The sequence below is a fragment of the Atractosteus spatula genome, chromosome 4 (genome assembly GCF_055471065.1).
Source record: "Atractosteus spatula isolate fAtrSpa1 chromosome 4, fAtrSpa1.hap1, whole genome shotgun sequence".
Taxonomy (NCBI): domain Eukaryota; kingdom Metazoa; phylum Chordata; class Actinopteri; order Semionotiformes; family Lepisosteidae; genus Atractosteus; species Atractosteus spatula.
The window spans coordinates 66978712-66997769 of NC_142709.1; the positions used below are offsets into that span (position 1 = coordinate 66978712).

The 19058-nt window shown below is 38.8% G+C and overlaps 1 protein-coding gene across 2 annotated transcripts in view; it reads right to left on the reverse strand.

Moving 5' to 3' along the window:
* Positions 1 to 1435: 1435 nt before the first annotated feature.
* The window catches only part of epha4l (eph receptor A4, like), a 44638-nt gene continuing 27015 nt past the window's right edge, over positions 1436 to 19058 (reverse strand). The window contains exons 6-18 of one of the 2 annotated variants that reach the window (XM_088913139.1): positions 15497 to 15621; positions 14941 to 15100; positions 14410 to 14521; positions 11356 to 11414; positions 11061 to 11174; positions 10779 to 10964; positions 8541 to 8602; positions 8081 to 8290; positions 7724 to 7873; positions 6989 to 7182; positions 5447 to 5602; positions 4315 to 5209; positions 1436 to 2687 (exon numbers count right to left, since the gene is read on the reverse strand). In XM_088913139.1, coding sequence (XP_088769265.1) covers positions 5095 to 5209; positions 5447 to 5602; positions 6989 to 7182; positions 7724 to 7873; positions 8081 to 8290; positions 8541 to 8602; positions 10779 to 10964; positions 11061 to 11174; positions 11356 to 11414; positions 14410 to 14521; positions 14941 to 15100; positions 15497 to 15621 — 1643 coding nt within the window. In that variant the 3' untranslated portion in view covers positions 1436 to 2687; positions 4315 to 5094. Of the gene's footprint in view, positions 2688 to 4314; positions 5210 to 5446; positions 5603 to 6988; positions 7183 to 7723; positions 7901 to 8080; positions 8291 to 8540; positions 8603 to 10778; positions 10965 to 11060; positions 11175 to 11355; positions 11415 to 14409; positions 14522 to 14940; positions 15101 to 15496; positions 15622 to 19058 lie in introns of both variants that reach the window. The other variant, XM_088913136.1, reaches the window with a different exon arrangement.

Below are 19058 nucleotides of genomic sequence, written 5' to 3' on the forward strand. Positions count from 1 at the left end.
GCAAAACTCTGAGCATTTCACATTTGCTGGTATAAAAATAAAATAGGCACGTGCTTTAAGATTACAAATACACATACACACATACAATACCTTACTCAAATGTTATTTTAAGAATTTTTCTCAAATATATGCAGTCAGTAATGTGCCCTCTGTGAATCTTAAGTCAGGTTTTTGAGGTCCTCATGGGAATTTAGGGAGTTATGGTTATTTATAGTTTGGGCTTCACTATATAGTAAAACAAAAGTGTAGCATTTTACCAACAAAAGCATTTTAATACTTTAAGCTTTATTTTGTACCTGTGTATGATACAAATAACAGAAACATTTATTACAATCATAGGTTTGGGCTTTTAAAGCCAAAGAAGACCGATTGTAAGGATACAACCTATGGATGATAGTTTGATGATTCTGATTATCCATTTTTATACAAGCCTTACAAATCCATTAAGAGTCCTGCATTTAATGTTTTTGTCATGTATTTTCATTCTGTACAGCAATTTCTATATCATTTTTATGAATGAACATAAATGTACATGTCATGGTGAACGACTGGTATCACAATTGATGTCAAAAGTTTAAGCAAGAGCGATGCTTCTTTAAGATGGAACTGTGATGTCTGCCAAAGCGAGATTTGATGGATTGTGTTGCAAACGTTAATCAGCATGTGGTTTTGTGGAGCTGTATATACTAGTAAATAAATATTTCAAGTGTGCACGCAAGGGGAAAAGGTTGAAGATTTATTTAATTTGGCGTAATTTAAACAGTCACTGGGCGACAGGTATCAGATTCGGAGTACAAGGGCTCAGAAATCGAAAACTTAAATGTGGTCCATTCATTATAAATGAAATGTGATCAAAAGCAGCAGCTGCCAGCCAAACCCTGACCTGTGTTTCAGTGGATTGCACACTGCGAGGATAAACACTTCTTGATTATCGAGTGCACATATCTGTTCCTGTTGCAAAGTCTGTTTCACAGACAGTGTATTGCAATCAGCACAAAATACACATAACACGGCGACATTATGACCTGCAATGTGTTTGAAAATATATCCTAGCTATGTTTGGTCTGAATTTTTACGTAAGTAAACTAAACACGAGCAACTGACAGTGCGCATTTTCTGTTAGAAGGTTAAAGGCTGCTGGTTTTTCAAAGGGATGAAAAAGATCTAAGCTAGGGTACAAGCTTTGCTAAATAACAACAGCAGCACCAGCAGAGATGTGTACCCCCTTGTGTAACACAAGTTTAAATCAATTAGATGTGGTAGTATGACAACTTACTTTTGAAAAAAAACTATGATGAAAACAAGACATAGGCTATTACAACCCACTTTACAAACTGCCTTCAGAAATACTGTTTGAAGTGCCGTTTAAAATTACACAATATTTTCCATTCACACAGCTTACAACCTATAAATCAAATGCAGATGAAGACAGGGATTTTATACAGTATCTACTTTATTAAGAATGCACTTTGCACTCCTTTGCTCTCCTTTCACTATTATTTTACAATTTACAAACTAGGTATAAAAGACCATAAATAAATGACATAAGTTACATGTACCTAAAAATCATCAAAACAAAGAAATTAAAAAAAAAACAAATAAAAAAGTTAATCTATATGTCTAGCTCAATTGGCATCTGAAATCTGAATGCAAACAACATCAATGAAAAAAAAAACATTGTTAGGATTTCTGTAATTAACTAAATTAAAATGCATCATACAGTACATTCTATTTTACTCCCCCAACAGTCCTTGCATATTCCAAACAGGTCCTTAAAAGGATTAAAACAATCAAACATAATAAAGATGTAACTCTCATTCATATTAATTGGCTTTGAAAGGTGTGGCTATTGTTGGATGCAAAAAAACGAAACACTTGGAAACAGGTCAAGAAACATTTGGTACACATGGAAGAACAAAAAACACTCACTGTCCTTTAGTATTCCCTTTTTGAAAACATTCCTGCAGTAAGTTTAAAGTACATACTTGTCTCATTCCGTAAAGGAAAAGCTGAACTCTTTTCCCGAAGAAACCCATTTTCATCTGAACTTGAGCACCATCCTGCAAGCGCAAGATGAAAGTTGCACACTCTGTTAGTTGTCCAGCTAGCTGAGCTTTAGTTCCATTGTACTTAAAATAATCTGAAGACAGCTGAAGCTCACTTTGATGCCATCAGTACCCATCAAGCCTTTCTTTTTTAATGGTGCTCATGGACATACTGATAATTCCAAGAACTGTACCTACATGTCTTTGAGTGACAAAGACTCGGGATCTTTTTTATTATAATTATTATTATTGAATAAACAGGTCTGACACACCTAGATTTACCTACAGCACTTTGAAGATATTGGTCACATACAAACGCAGCATTGACATGCAACATAAAAAACACAACGAAAACAAAATTTGGGGAGATTGAAGGATTGCCTTCCATTATTTTACATTCCTCTGTAGTTTTTTTTTCTTTTGAGAAAAAGATTCCAGACACTGAATTCAGGCCTCTTGGGAAGTCGTGTAGCAAGCCTGCACAGTAGCTTGCTTTGTCCCGGGATCCACTGCAAAGTGGAGCAGATTCCAATGGGAATGAAAATACTTCTTACTCCACTGCAGAATGTATTTTTTCCTGTTTTGAGATAGGGTTGTGACTTTCATCGGCTCAGGCAGTTAGATAAGTTCTCCTGAAAGAAACTGCAGGAAAGAAGGAAAACGGATCCTTTAGGGTTGCATATTCAAAAAAACTTGCTAATAAAACCTGACCTTTAAATCCTTAAAATGCAATGTAAACTCCTTCATTTGCATAATTCTTGAATGATAATTAACCATTACTCACTGGTCTTAATTGTTTTTATCCGCTAATACACTTGTTATGTTTGTGTGTTTAAACAAAATGTCAGCTGAATATTATTTTATTTTACAATTATGAAAATCATTGTGAGGAAGCCCTATACTGAAATCTATAGAAAATGACCACTTACTCCTTAATTAACAATCATTACTCTGGCTGACATGCTATAATTATGTTATAGTGAAATAATTATGTGAAACGTGTTATTTCTGAGCTGTTCAAATGACACAGTACAGTTTCTAGTAAATGAGAAAAAACTTTTCTCATTTACTTTCAGTCTATAGAGCTACCTTACCTCTACAAATGTTAAAATCGGCTACTTTTATTTTTTGGCATAGAAAGCACAGGAAGTGAAAGGGGAGGGAGACCTCAAGAAAACAGGGCTCAGGTGTAGAGGATACAGTTTACAGCCTAACCACTTTGTATTAGACAACCAAACTAAAATCTGGTCTCTGGCTAAGTGTTCAATATTTTCTTTTGGTTTTACTATATTCTGAATAATGCATGACAAATAAGGCCTGAAGATACTGCCCTATCACTCTCTTAACAAAAAACAATACAGCCTGAAAGACTATTCTTGTTTTAAATAATCTGAGATTACAGGACAGAACATTCAGTCATTAGGTGATTCTCATCTGATCCTTCCTCCTTAAATTACGACATGTTGAGGATTCTTTTTCTGTAACTCCTAAATTTAGTGCATTAGTGGATCTATGAAGCTTAGCCTGCCTTCGTTTTAATCCCTGTGGGCACTGCAGTTTGGGATTTTCACAAGATAGACTGTATACACACCATTGCTTTGCAATACAAAACACCACACAATGACTTGAAGAGGAATGGAGCTGTTAAGATGCAAACCAAAGCCATAGACACAGTCATTAGCATTCTGTATCCATCATCCCAGAACACCTGGATGTATCCAGTGTGATGCAATGTTTCATGTTTCACAGTGAAAAAGAGCATTAGGAAGGTAGGACGTTAGCACCATATCTCATGAAAAAGCTACGCTCTAGAACAAATTAAAAATACCACTTTACAAGCAGCCTCCTCCCTAATTTTTAAGAGACCTTTCCTAGCTTTAAATGCAGACTTAAATTACTATGAACTAACACACTGGCACAAAAAACTTCTAACTCAAAAGAAAGTGGCATGCCAACTAAAATGTTCAATTCCTTGTTAACACAAAATATAAACTTCTACAAGTAAAAATAATAACAACATTGCAACGAGTTATAAATGATGTGTAAGGCAATCATTTCCCACAAAAATATAGTCCACTCTCCTTACAACTTGTTAGTGCTTCTAGCTCAATTCAGGGATACATTCACTCTAACAGAGATAGCTCCCCTAGGGATAATACAGCCATAGCAAAGTAGGAGAGTTTTGATGTTTTTGGAGCTAGGTTTCTTGGCTAGTCTACATCTGCACTTTTCATACAAGATAGACATGGGAGGTAAGTTTAATGCTCACCATAATGCAACAAGGATGGCTCTTTCAGATGAGTAAGGCAAGATATTTTTCACCAACATGCAACAGTTCACTCTTGCAGGAATGTTTAGTGGTCACTTGAAGTGACGGTCAAACTTGATAAAAAGCTGCAAAAGGCTGAAACCGAGAGTTTCTTGTTTTGCTTGTTTTTCCAATTGTGGGGCCCAGACAACTGTTCTTCTCCCCAGCAGTCGACGGGCATGTTCAGTGATGTTCGATCAAACACTTTGAAACTTTGGATGCGGTTCCCAGAATTCCATCATGAAAGCAGCTTCTGCTCAGGAGAAGACCTCGTTATATTGAATTGGCAACTATTTCCGATCAGATCTAAAACATTTTTTGCGACATCCTGAGGAAATGCTTTCTTTAAAAAAAAAAAGCTGCTTTTTTTGCAGTTCACCCAACAGACATAACAGTGATTAAAGTTCAGCTGTAGACAATGTATGGCAGCAAATTTGAAATATTTGAACAGTTTATAAAATCACGTCCATGGTTCTTCACCAAAGTTCAAGAATTGCCAAAAAAGAGAATGATGTTCCGCCTTCCACCATTATGCTGTAGGCACTCCATTAAGGCCCTTAAATTCAGAACGCTGTCATCAAACAAACAATGCTTCAAACAAAAATATCCTAACATCAAAGGGCAGGGATGAAGTTGTAAAAGTGCCATTTTTTTTTCTTTTATTTCAATTAAAGTGCATGGATGAGGTAAACTAATTTGTTTTTCTTAAAAAAAAGTTTTGAGTTTTTATTCATTATGGGCTCAGACAGGAACCATTCGTCCTTGGATCTGTTGCATTTGGGTCCGCATTCCTTGGACACTGCTCAGGATCTTGCTCTGGTGTGCAGCTGAAGTAATTCCAATTCTGCCCATATCCCTGTTTATATGGAAACAAACAAAATATGGAAAATTAGATTCAAATTTGTTTAATGTAGGGATTATAAAAGCCCAATTAACCAGGCCTTCTTTGAACAGGCCCTTTGTGTTTTCTTGGTATAGCTGGCCTTGAATACTGCCCATTTTTTTGTATGTTCTGTAATAATAAACAAAGCAAAATTCAAAGTTTGGTAATCACAAGGTAGACTAAACAATGTGATTCCGAAACTGTACTCACTCTTGGTTCATGTGTACTACAGCTTCCAGAGTGGTATACCCAGCGGCCGTGAAGTTATCTTTATATTTTTCCATCTTGATGGCTTGAAGCCAGTCGCCCACAGACCCCAGTGAGGAAAATTCAGGACTGCTGGGATCAAGGAGTGTCGTGTTGGGTCTGTGAATGCAAATCAAGAGTGTTACAAGACATTTCATATTTATCCACCAAACAGGCTAGATAAGCCAAATAGCCTCCTCTTGTTTGTCACTTATGACTTTCCAGTTACCCTTCACAAATTAACACATACATCTTGAAAAATGGATTGTTTCCTGATTACACATACAATTTAAGTTGAGCATCAGTCATATATATATATATTAGAATAACACTTCATTTTTTTAAACAGAAACTATTCCTTTCTTTTTAAGTATCACTTAGTATTGCACCGCTGTGTTGAGTAACCAATTATAATTATTCATCTTCTCATATCGCATTAGCAGCACAGCACAGTGGGTAAGTCTGTGGTCTCTTAACTGTTGGGGTGTGATTTCATGTCTGTAGGGCAGACAATGCTGTTGAACCTTGAGTGAGGTAGTTCATGCCTGACTGCACCAGTCCACCCAACTATATAAACAGGCACCAGCATCGCTGGGGGTAATCCCTGCAATGGACCAGCCCCCTGCCCAGGGGAGAAATCGAAGGATCACCTAATAACGCCATAGAAACCAGGATAAGATCTGGCCTAATGACCCAATCTGGGTTGGATATGGAAATGACCTCATTTACATATTGAACATAAAGTAAACAGACAGTAGAAGCGCTGGAAATTAATGCTTCTGTCTGTGAGTAGCAATTATCAAATAAAGTCTTGCAAAATCTATTCCGGAGATATGTAGCGCCACATGGCTAGACCATGCCTTATTGATCGTGTTATGATCTGAAAGTAACGTAGTTTACAACACAAAAGTCATGATTGTAAAGAAGATCCACTTCACCATTTCCATTTCTGTTAATATGTACATAATTAATTGGCTTTTGGTTCTTATGCATTAACATTTTTCTGGCCACTTCTACTGAAAAAGGGTTAAATTACAACATTATCCCTTTGGAATGTGAAATATAAAGTCCTCTTCCCTCAGAAGGCAATATGTATAGGAACAAGTAAAAGGTTTGAAAAGAGAAAAAAGGAAACACCAGTTTTGGTGGTGGAGCCTTCTTCGGGTGTGATGAAATTAATGTAAGCCACTCCATTTTATAAGGGCTACTGGACTTTTGGCACCTAAATCACACATTGGACCCTGTAATAATGACCACATCTATATAAATTATCTCGACTGAAAAGAAAAAAAAATCCAAGGCTAACTTCTCCCGATGCTACACTGGGGGAGCTCATCGAAATTCAGCAGTTGTATATGAAGTGGAATTGGCCACAACTTCCCAATCTGTTAAGGATCGAGGCACATGATTTGGTAAATACAGCAATTTATGACCGCTCCAGCTTGCTTGTCACATCCAATCGAGTCTCCAATACATCACGGTTAGTAAACGTGTCCCGTTAGTGACCTTGTATTCTCTGCGCCCGTTCTCTTCAGGCTGTTGGGGTTGCGGATCAGTTTGTCCAGCATGTTGACGATCTGTCCAAACTTGGGCCTGTCGCTGCGCTCCTTCTGCCAGCAGTCGAGCATCAGCTGGTGCAGAGCGACAGGGCAGTCCATAGGTGGGGGCAAGCGGTACCCCTCCTCAATGGCTTTAATTACCTAGAGGAGAAGACAGTGCACAGTTCAGACACGTAGCAAGGCCTGGGACTCAAACAGTGGTGCATGACAACAAGCTGAAACAACAGTATTCTTCTTAGCATTCGTTAACTCATTTAAATGACAGTGTGAGCCGTTTATGAAAACCCACTCTTCCCAGCTGCTCTTGAAAAACAACTTTTATACTCGCTGTGTACCTCACTGGAAGCCCTAAACTGCAAAAGGAAAGCTAGGTTCTTAGGAGGAATAATTGAAAAAAAAATACACAGTTCTTAAGCATATTAGCTTGCTTTGACCTATTTGAATTCATTTCTCCAAGCAATTTCTCAGTCGTATCCAATATTCATGCTGGTTTAGTTTGATAACTCTCAGCTTCTTACATGGCATTCCTAAATTAATTAACATTTTCTTTCAGATTAAGTAAAATCCCCTACTACTTTAATTAAAAAAACTCAGTGCCCTCCAAATTTTGCAGCAATAAATTAGTAAGAAAAAAAAGCAATAAGGCGAAAGGTTAAAAAATTGTGCGTAAAATCTGACTTACATCCTGGTTGGACATATCCCAGTAAGGCCTCTCTCCATATGACATCACTTCCCACATAACAATCCCATAACTCCACACGTCACTGGCTGAGGTGAACTTCCGATATGCAATTGCTTCTGGGGCTGTCCATCGGATTGGTATTTTTCCACCCTGTGATTGATATGTTCCTGTTATTTCCTTTTAAAAAAATATCAGACATCACTAAAAATCCATTTAAGTCTAAGTGTGTTTGCCAGAAGATTATCTAAGTACAGAGAAACATCTATAGGCAGTAATATCCACTGTGGGCTGTGTAATCATTATTTCCTCCTAAATACAGTAACCTGGGATAAACAGATAATGTTCTGATCATCTTACCCTTGTAGTGTAAGCTGCCTCTGGGTCATCTTCCAAAACCCTAGACATCCCAAAGTCTGACACTTTGCAGACTAAGTTACTATTAACCAGAATATTCCGAGCAGCCAGATCCCGATGCACGTAGCTCATGTCAGAGAGGTACTTCATTCCAGAAGCTATTCCACGCAGAATTCCGACCAGCTGAATGACTGTGAATCTCCCATCATTTTTCTATAAAACACCAAGAATGACTACTGGTTAACAGCATTCACTAAATGCCCTACATGACCTTGTCATTCTTCTGTTTAATCCTGATTCTGCCATCGCATATTCAAGGAGTTTAGCATTTCATGTGGGCTTTTTTAACAAAGACAGTCGTACACATTTAGAAATCTGGTACCAGGAGAATTATTATCTAGCTCGCTGGGAACGCATGCATGTAAAATAGTGGAATATATCATCATCTTGATGGATGACTTACCCTAAGGAATGTATCCAAGGATCCATTCTCCATGTATTCTGTGATGATCATTACAGGTTTACCTGGAATGGGAGTAAAAAAAAGACAATTATGTAGCAAACAGTTCATCTAATGAGATTAAAAAATGCAGCCCACAGTAGCACTGGCACTACATCAGTCTTGTACAGTCTAATTTAATTAAAAATGCCAAACTTGTGGCTCTGTTGGATGAATTATTTAGGAATGTGTTGGCTTCCATCTGCCACATTAACCCTTTGCTAGTGTTGCTGAGGAGGGAATTTATTTCATTTGGAAAAAAATCCCAGCGGGGCTTCATGATTTGCCTCGGCACTCACGCACGCTGAAATCCCTCGCTTTCTAAAGTCAGCCGGCACATTTTGTGGAGCGCTTTACTAAGTTAACACACTGCAGTCACCAACCCATGTGCTTCACACAGTATGGCAATGTTGTCCTGGAACACTGATATCGGATAAAGGAAAAAAAACAGACCTGAGAAAGATCCTCTTTTGTAAGCGATGGCGGATCTAAAAGAATTCGAGTATTCAGACATGACATTTTTGGTCTTTTAAAATTCTGGTCACCACAGGTATTAAGATTTAATACCTCCTCCAGATGTATTCTCCTCACGTATTTGGAACTATATTTATGACACTAGTTTTCAGACATCTTCTTTTACTTAGCAGGATTCTAGATTTATAGGGTACTGCTTTTGAGGGAGTAAAATCAGCCCACAGAACGAAATGCAAAGAGAGGCCCAGAACTGCATACATAAGGAATGGTAAGCCCTCTATAGTTGTAAAGTACAGCTTCACTATGTACCACCTTTGTATGCAGTCTCAATAGCCTAAAGTTGCTGAAGCGACAGTTCAAAATCAAGTTGGAAAATGCATGCCCTCTGCCTCCACATCTTATTTGCATTTTAATTTTTTGTTTACTGAATACGTCAATTTATCCTAGCTATTGCAAATGAGACAGGGAGTGAAGGAGATGAATACCTTATTACCTAGCACTGATTGGGCGCTGCCAAAGCTTCAGAAGGCCATGCCTATTATAGAAGAGAACTGCCTGCTGGGAGGCGCACAATGGCACACAATAGGTCAGCTCCCTCATATTAGAAATTGGAATGATAATTTTAATTTAGCAGTAGCTACATTATGCAAATGACCCAATCCATTTATCACCTCCAACTCAAACAGCATTTAACAGTTGTGGGTTTTTAATGTTTCGCCAGGACAATAAAAAAGAAGAGCCTACTCCCATCCTTAGACTGTTTTTTTTAAAGGACTGTGTTAACCATGATTAACAATTAAAATTATTTAATTGCCCCCGCTGTAAAAGCGTTAAAAGCGGGTGAGCAGGCCACCTTTAATACAGTGCGAATTTTTGTAATTAAAATAATGGATTTTTAAAAGATTCCACCGACACATTCGGCTGTAAAAGGGTCATTTGTTTGATGAAAACTAAATCTCACCAAAGAACGTAAAACAACAAAAAAAATTAGCAGAACAGCTACAATGTTTGTATGCATTTGTTCCTCCGTTCCTACTCTTTGCTTACTTTCCCTTTACAGATACTGGCATTATTTTCAATAATTCATTACTGTGACCGCGCTGCACAGCTAAGCCTTAGAATAACACAGCCATCACACTGCCCTGCCACTTGTGGGAACTGACAGCATTTGCCTGTACACAACACTGGCTGCTGCAAGTACCCTTCTATGCTCTGTAGTAACTGCATCCTTTTATAATGTAGGCACAATGTAGATAATGATCAAAACTGTGGAACCTCCCTTGTTCACATGAGTTTGAATGACAGACCTCAAGCTTATCTTCAGAGAAAGATAAAAGCTCTTTCTGTCACACACATTGCACTGGTCTATCCATCTGTCTCTTGCTTCCTTCTGACAGTCTTTCTCGTCTAACATACACGTACGAGATGGATTTTAAAGAACGAAAAGCTGAAAACACATACACATATACCCAACAGCACATACAGGTATTCATTTCAGTAAAACCAAAATCGGACACAAGCTGTCTTGGAGATAGGATATCGCTTTAAACCATAAACTCATTTAAAGATGACAACAAGATTAATGACTGGTACAACGCATAGATTTGTGCATATTAGCTATCACGTGATCTGCTCCATCTGTTGTTTACCCAGGGAAGAAGGTGCAGATTTCATTTGGTCTTCGCACTCTAGCGGGTTGGTTCGGATGGTTTTCAGGTTTCCACTTACATTTGGTCACAACTCCCTCCAGGTGGATGATGTTAGGGTGGTCAAACTGTCCCATGATGCTCGCCTCGCTCAGGAAGTCCCGCCTCTGCTTGTCCGTATAGCCGGCCTTCAGGGTCTTGATGGCCACACAGATTTCTCTTTTCCCTGGCATTTTCAGCCGTCCACTGCACACCTCTCCAAACTCCCCTGCAAGTATGACAAACAGCCAGAACTGTCAAAGCCAGGAAAGCAAGTAAGGATGTAGTTGGGTTTTTTTTTGGAAGAAGAAATCTCTTCACTTACCAATTCCAATGACTTTTTCGATCTTAATGCAAGACGCATCGATTTCTTTGGCAAACTCTCGAACAGCTTGGTTGGGATCCTCGTAAGTAAAGGGATCAACATATATTCTAACACCTGCCAAAGAAAACTCCGGTTAGACGAGTTGATAAATGTGCAACACTTGCTTTCAATTTTTACTTGTGCATTGGCTCCAATATTTCCTTACACAATTGATCTCTGTTTACATCAATAATATTACTCTATATTATTAATCATTGCTATTTCTTTTTCTTCCATAATGCACTGCAAGTATTACCTTGGTGCAAGTGCTTCTCCTCATCTGCGTCTTGTTTGGCCTTACTGTATTTGCTTCTCCTAGAAATAAAAAAAAAAGTTAATGGAAAAGATGTTCACGCCATGCAGCGAGATCTTAGTGATTGCTCTTTTAAAAACAGAACTCGTCTCTGAAACTAAGTGGGAAACCTCTAAAAATTCAAAGAAGAGGAGAACATGCGGTTTTGCATTCTTCGGGCAAGTGTAAAACAGAGAGGACATGAATGAAAAAGGAAAGACAAGAAAAAAAAACAAGATGCAAGTCCCTTCCCCCCCCCCCCCAAAACAAATTATGCGAGACCACCTGCTTTGAGAAAATGTTACACACTAGATTACTGTTCAAACATTCCCATTGTGATGAATGCCACCTTTTAATTACAGCCCCAGTGCAGAAACCCCCCTCCCATCCTCCCCACCTTTTCCACGGTCACCTGCTGACCCCAGGGAGGCCAGAGGCAGCAGGGCACCATGCGGTATTCTCTGGGACAGAATCACAAAAGGAAAACTAACAGCACACAGTGGCCCATTGAAAATGGTTGCAGGGGGGTTGCCGGGGGTTGGAGCATAAATCCCAGAAGGCAGTTCACCTGACCAAAAAAAACCCGAGGAGGGCTTATGGAGGGCAGTCGTGTTCTGCTGTCAATTAAAGGGGTTGGGGTGGTGGTAGATAAGGGGGGTTCCAGGTAAGACACGGAGTAATGCCTAAACTGCTGAAATGCCCCAGGGGCTGTACACTCCTCCCCAGGTTCCTCCTGGCTTCAATGTGCTACAATGTGCTTCACAAAAGACACATCAGGTAATGATGATGGGAGGGCGGAGGTTGAATGTTAAGGGAATGCTTTGTTGTGCACGCTGCTTTAAATTATTCTTAGAACAAGTGGAATTATAAACGCCTCTTTGTAACAGGTTGCCTTTTCATTGTGAAAAGTAGACGATATTCCGAAGTGGTCCAATAAACGAAAAGTTGGGGATGTTTGAAATACTCCAGAACAATAGAGGATGTGTTTAAACTAAAAGCTTTTTGTTCGTGTCCTCTGTTCAGTATAACTTTGGTTAATACTATAGAAAGCCTAGCCAATGAAAATGGTGTGATTCTTATTTTCTTATTTTATAAGATAAAGGCCTTGGATAAAGTTCTTGAAGTATAATTTATCATCTTTTATCTTTCATCTTTTATCTTTTATCGAGTGTGCATTCCCTTCATATTACCACACAAAAATAATCAAGCAAAACATCTACTGAAAACTATGTGCAGAGCAGCACAGAGTGTCAGGACAAGATTAATGCAATGCATATTTGTAAGACTCAGCAGCAGCAGCAAAAAAAAAAGGTCTGTGCAGAAAGAATAGTAAAAATAGAAACAGTTCCAAGAATGGCATAATTATTGATTGAACAAGAAATGCTTTACAGTGAAAACCACAGCCTTGTTAAGGTCCAAATGTGTTTTCATTTTCCTTGCCCGTATCATTGACCTCAGTGACTGCTTTAATTAGAGCCGACCAGTGTTGATGATTACTAAGCTTACTTAGTTGCTGTGTTATTCCTGTAATGGCACTTGATATTTTCCTGTAAAATCCATTTTTTGAATCCTGTTTTCTGTGAACACACACTGCAGTTCCCATTGGGCAAATTACAGCATGATTACAGCAGTAACACGTCACACAACTACCTGTTACTGAATGATGCCGGCTGTGCTGAATGGGAAAGGAATTTCTGAAACGTTGCTGAGAGCACTCCTTAATAAACATGATCTTTATTGCAGAAGGCACTCACGTTATGCTGTTTCAGTGCGATCTCAACATGCTCGGTGATCACGTAATGGAATTACAAATAGGAGCTCACCTCCAGAGCAAGATGGATACACAACAATAGCAATATCAGAGCTGTGTCTGGGCCGAAGAGCAAATGAGTAGCAGTCCGCTCTGTGCTCCTCCCTTTGACAGGTTTACAGCCCATACTAAAGAGAATCAATATAGGGCCTAGAGGTTGACATCTCATTTTCTAAAAAGTGATCCATGGAGGCCCAGTCCACAAGCTGTATTCATCGTCCCCGCAGAAGCGATGTACGGAGGCAGATGACCTGCTTGATTGTCTCAGGCAAGCGTCTGTAATTAAAATTCCAATGTATCGTGCAATCAATCTTGTCCCTTATAATAAAACCATCAGGAGGAATGGATGGAACATTAAGGCCTCGGGCATCAATGTAACCATGAATTTCCCATTTACACTACTGTATTCTCGTCATATGTGTTTAAAGTCAACTTCAAACATATTGAACTAGCTCGGAATGTATGTGGGTCTAGAGTGAAACGACTACAATGGTATTTGTCAGCATTCTTTTGTATTCAATTAATGATGTACTCTGAATAGAAATAAAAATTCTGCTTAATGCATCTGCTTTATGCCAGAGGTCTTCTGTAAGACACAAGACAACATGTTACCACTTTGCCACTGAAGATTGTCCCTCCTTTTATTTCACATCTTGTGATTTTATAAAATTGCCATACTTTAAAAAAAAACAGTACAAGAGACAGTGTTTAGAGTGGAAATCGTACCAATCCATAAAACAAACCGTAGAATCTTCATCAATGATTATAACTGAGGACTTGATGACATACTTTCCTTGGATACTGCAATGTGCAGGATTTTCTCATTGAATGCGGTTTAAGCATTCCAGAAAAGAACATCCCAGTGGAAAACACAAGCAACAGAAACCATTTTTGTCACAGGACTGGCAATGGACGTGACAATTAATCGCTAAGCCCTGTTTACATTCCGTCAAAAGTCCAAGAACAGAGAAGCTGTCACCCTTTACAGAGCAGAGAATCGCTGCAAGGGCCTCTGGAGAGCTCCACACTGACTTGAGGAAGAATTTCATCAGAAAGAGAAAGGAGCATTTTCATGCTAACGTGCTCTTTTTCATGCAAATCCTCAATTTACTCCGAAGATTTTTTTTTTCCATCCTTTCCTACTCCCACAGTGGAATGTAGGAAACAGCCCAGCCTATAAACGAATAAAGTGGAGCTTGGGGACATACCTCCTGCTGATGACAAAGGCCGCGATGAGAATGATGAGGAGAACAGCACTCCCAGCCACGGAGACCAACAGGACTGTGGGATTGGCTCCATCACCAATGATGGCCGACGGAACTGCACAAGACAACAACTGCTGGTTAGACTGACATCCCTGCTGGGTTTAAGGCCCAACCTGACCATTCCAGGCTACTAAGGCAATGCACACAATGGCATTTCTCCTCCTCAAGGCCTTTATAACTGTAATAAAAGCGAAGAGTAGAAACACAGAGCAATGGCACACTTCCACAGCAGTTATACACTTTTTACAGTAAAAGATTCAAGCAGATATTCACGTAATAAAACACTCAACAGAACTCGAACCCTGCACTACAGTTCAGCGAGTTCCTCAGCGACATCAACAGCGGGATACAAGGATCGACAAAAAAATTCTGGTTAAGACTTAATCTTTGTGTAAGAAAGCGCATCGTGCTGCTTTTCAAAACAGACTGTTCAGGCGGGATGAACTGTAAGCAGGTTTGCTCGCTGTTACTCACCGGAGTTGGTCATGAATTCGAAAGGATTGCTGAACTCGCCGTAGCCCGCCGCAGTCCTGGCACGTACGTGGAACACATAGGACGTCAGGGGGTTGAGGCCCTTGATTTCGGCATTCCGAGACGCTGTTTTCACGATGCGGTAGCTCCGCTCATTCTGATCCTGACAAAAACGTCACAAATTTAGCCTCAACGTTCCCTCAGTGCATCTCAGAGAATTTTCAGTATTTCATATATATTAGCCACAAAGAAACGCCCTGTGAGCATCTGCTTTCTCCCTAGTGGTTTACAGGGGAGTGACTCACAGAAGGGAGCGAGATTTTTGGATTTTTTTATCCTTATTTATCTTTCTTTGTTTTGCATCTCTACTTTAATCCTTATTTATCTTTAATCCTTTATTTGAACAGGATGTAAAGTTAATTCCTCTTAGCCAAAATGTTAACAAAATTAAGTATTACCATGTTCCCATTAGTTGTTTTCTTTACTGTTTATGCAGGACTCTCTAAGAACATAATACTTTCTAAATGCACACTAAAAAACGGTGCCCTGTGACTCCTACCTTTTCGTAGTACTTGACCTCATATTCCAGGATGACTCCATTAGTCCTCTCAGGCTCTTGCCAAAAGAGGGAGACTGTATGTCTTGTTATATCTTTAGCTTGAATTGAGGAAACAGGAGAAGGGGCTAGAAATAAACAGAAAAAACAATTTCAAGAGTGGTCACCAATTCCTTTACAGGAATCTCTTGATACTGGTGACTGATTATTCTGAAATTCCAGTTTGTTATCTCCTAAACAACAAACAACTGAGAGAAACGTGAGCATTAATCACCAGTTTCACAATTCATAACCCACCATTTTAAATAACTAAGTTCCTGATAGACTGACTAAATGGAATATTTTTTTTTCTTTTACAAACCATTTATATCATTTCTCACCAACTTGTTGGCTTTTGTAAAAAGATCTACCCTTGTGAAGAAAGAGTTTAATTGATTTCTGACTTAACCGACTGACCCCTGACCGCAGAGAAACTGACTTTCTGAATAACTGCACTTGTTATCAGGCTGAGACTTAGGCTCAATTCTTAATGGAGCTTTTTCGATCATCAGGAGAACAAGGAGTGGTTTTGTTTTGGAACTTTTACAGCTGTTCATTTAAATGTAAAATGTTATCTAAACTTATTTTACACCTCCTGGTAATAAAGTTAGATGGTATTCGGTTATTGATTGATCTTTCATTTATGAAGGGTGAGAAAGAGGATATCTAGCAAATCTGTAAGCTATACAAACATATATCAATGGACTGAAACAATACGGGAGGGAGGATGCCTTTACGAAAACTGTCCACACCCACAACTAGGTAGGTCTAATACTGGTTCAAAGAGACAGTCATACAAAACCACTCTTTTACTGAAATCTGTTTCTCTACTTGTCTGGAATTAGAACTGTGCTCCCTGCAGTTATGTACAAAGCCCCTTCTAGTCTCTCACTTCCTGAACAACCTGAAATTAAACACCTTGTAAAAGTTTATTGCCCCCTCTCCCCTTGCTTTGAGAGCTTGTGGGGTTTTCTGGCTGTATTGTAGGCTTGAGAGGTAATAACCTTCCTCAATGCAACAGACTATGAGTCAGAATAGTTTTCACAGGCCCAGGCCCAGTACCACAGACTGTGACATGAGCTCCATTAAGTCAACTCAAGCAAATACCAACAGGAAATAAACGGAGCACAATTAGAGGCAACCATGAGTGAAATGTGTTCCAAAACAATGAGAACCAAAGGCATGTGGCAGGACTTTCTCTCCCACTCTCTGTTTGAGTATACTGCTTGTGCTCTTTGGATGACTGCTTCTAGGTAATTATTCGTCCTAAACACCAGAGTCAGTGCTCGATTGCCCTGCTTGGAGGACAGGTACCAGGGAAAACGGACAATACACCTGTGACAACTGTGACGAGCAACACAAGACCAAAAGGGTAAACCTAATTAGGAGGCTGGTTTCTCAAATGATTAGTAAAGGAATCTTTTTATAGACCTGACCTCATTTACACTGCAGTTGTCTCCTCTTTTTGACAAATATTTGGTTACAGATCCTTTGTCCTGTGTTTATTTAATTCTTATGTTTCTTAGTTTTAGCTGATGTTTGTAAAAAATCAGTTTTATATAACAGTATTACAGAATCCTGTACTTATGCAGCGAATCCATGGAAAATATCAGCTACATGCTGAGAAACAGCCTGAAAAAAGCAGGGCTTGTCAGATGTTAGTGTTCTGATATGAAGTTTAGGTTCTGCATTCCTTGTTCTCTCTGCACTCTGTTTAACCTAAACACTGCCTGTTTTGTTTCAGTTTGCATGCTAGAAAGTTCATCTAATACCAGCCTTTCTTTACGTTTATATAAAGATACCTCAGGATTTTGCCAATAGAAACATGCTAGTCTGCAGCAAACGTTTCCTTGAGATTAACATCAGGGCCTTCGGATAAACAGGAAAACAAGCCTGTTTCAATTACAGCTCCTCTAGTTTGACAGGTAAGGTACACACATGACTTGCACAGCCCAGCTATATAAAGGTATCCTAAATGTTTTGGAAAATAAAATGTGAAAATCCATGAATGCATAGTGCTTTGGGACAAATGAATGTTTGCAGAATAGAAATCTGTAAAGCTTTATTTTTGCCTTCCTCACAAAGTATATTATTCACACAATAAGACTGCCTGCCAGCTAGAAATATGACTGGGCCTTGTTAGGACTGATGTGGATGATTAATGCGTGATTTTTACTTAAGCATCATTTAATTATTTTTTAACAACATACTTCCAGAAATATGCTAACAAATCACGGCTTATAACGAGGGATTGGGTTTAAGTAGCCTTCACTCACATGAAATGTATCATTGATCATGTTCCAGGAAGCAACTTTTGTGCATCAGTAAATAGATTTAGTCAGGCTATGTCATCCCGGTGTCTAATGTGCTACGGCTCTATTAAACAATTAGACCACACCATTTGTGTTCCTGAGATCAATCATGTCATAACAAATCCTGCAACAAAATGAAATTGAGAAGCTCCAGGGGACTGCAGATGACAAAATAATGTGGGATTTCTTTTTCAGTGATTTACACATTTATCATGATCAGGGAGAAATTAGAATTATTTTCTGATCTTGTTTCATTCTAGCATGAAAGGTTAAAGATTTTGTGGGTTTTGATATCCCCTCATACTGTATATTTACCAATCTATTTAAAACTGTGGCTGCAAGTTCTTTGAAAAGTAATAATCACAGAATCTGCATGACTTGCAATGAGGAATCTGTTTGGATGTTTTTCTCTAAGAAGCTAAAATATCACCCCATGATTTCGATTTTTATTGGAGTCAGAATTCTTATATACTTGAAATTACAAAATGGAAACAAAGAAACTGAAGACTATAAATATTTGAATAATTGCTCTCCTCAAGCTTTGACCATTATTACTGAGGCTAGAACCAAACACAAAAAGACTAACACTGCCTTGCATAAATTTGCACTTACAAAGCATACTCCCAAGTTATGAGATGCAAAGAAACTTGAAACTTCGATTCTTTAAATGCTTTGTTCCGCTTATTCAAAAACCAGACAAACGCTGCAGTTGTGCTTTCATTACAGCTTCTATGATAGGCTGCTAATTTCATCCACGGTCACAGTACTGAGTGGATTACAAGGGCTGTGAAAATATTCTAGGCTAAATGAACAAGAGCAGTTTGAAGATTAAAGTCTGAAGACGTATTTCAGTGGTGTTGAGCTGTATAGAAATTAACAAACTACAGCACGTGGTCTTGTATAGAAGCCCATATCTGTCTTTGTTAAAATTATAGGACACTTTAAGCAAATTTTTACCCCAGGTAAATTGAAACCAGCTAAATTTCATGCTATCCAGCAATTGTTCTGTGTAAACAACTGCCATGACATGTGACCACTCAATGAAAAAAAAAGAGCAATGTGAGTGAAAAGACCAGTCAACAACAGATGCAGCTATATTTATTTTCTAAAAAAAGAGTGTTTTATTTTCATGCAGTAGGTACTGGAAAGTGCTTTTTCATTACCCGAGCAGTGTTACTGCTGGTTTGGATAGCAAATTACCATCTGATAAAACT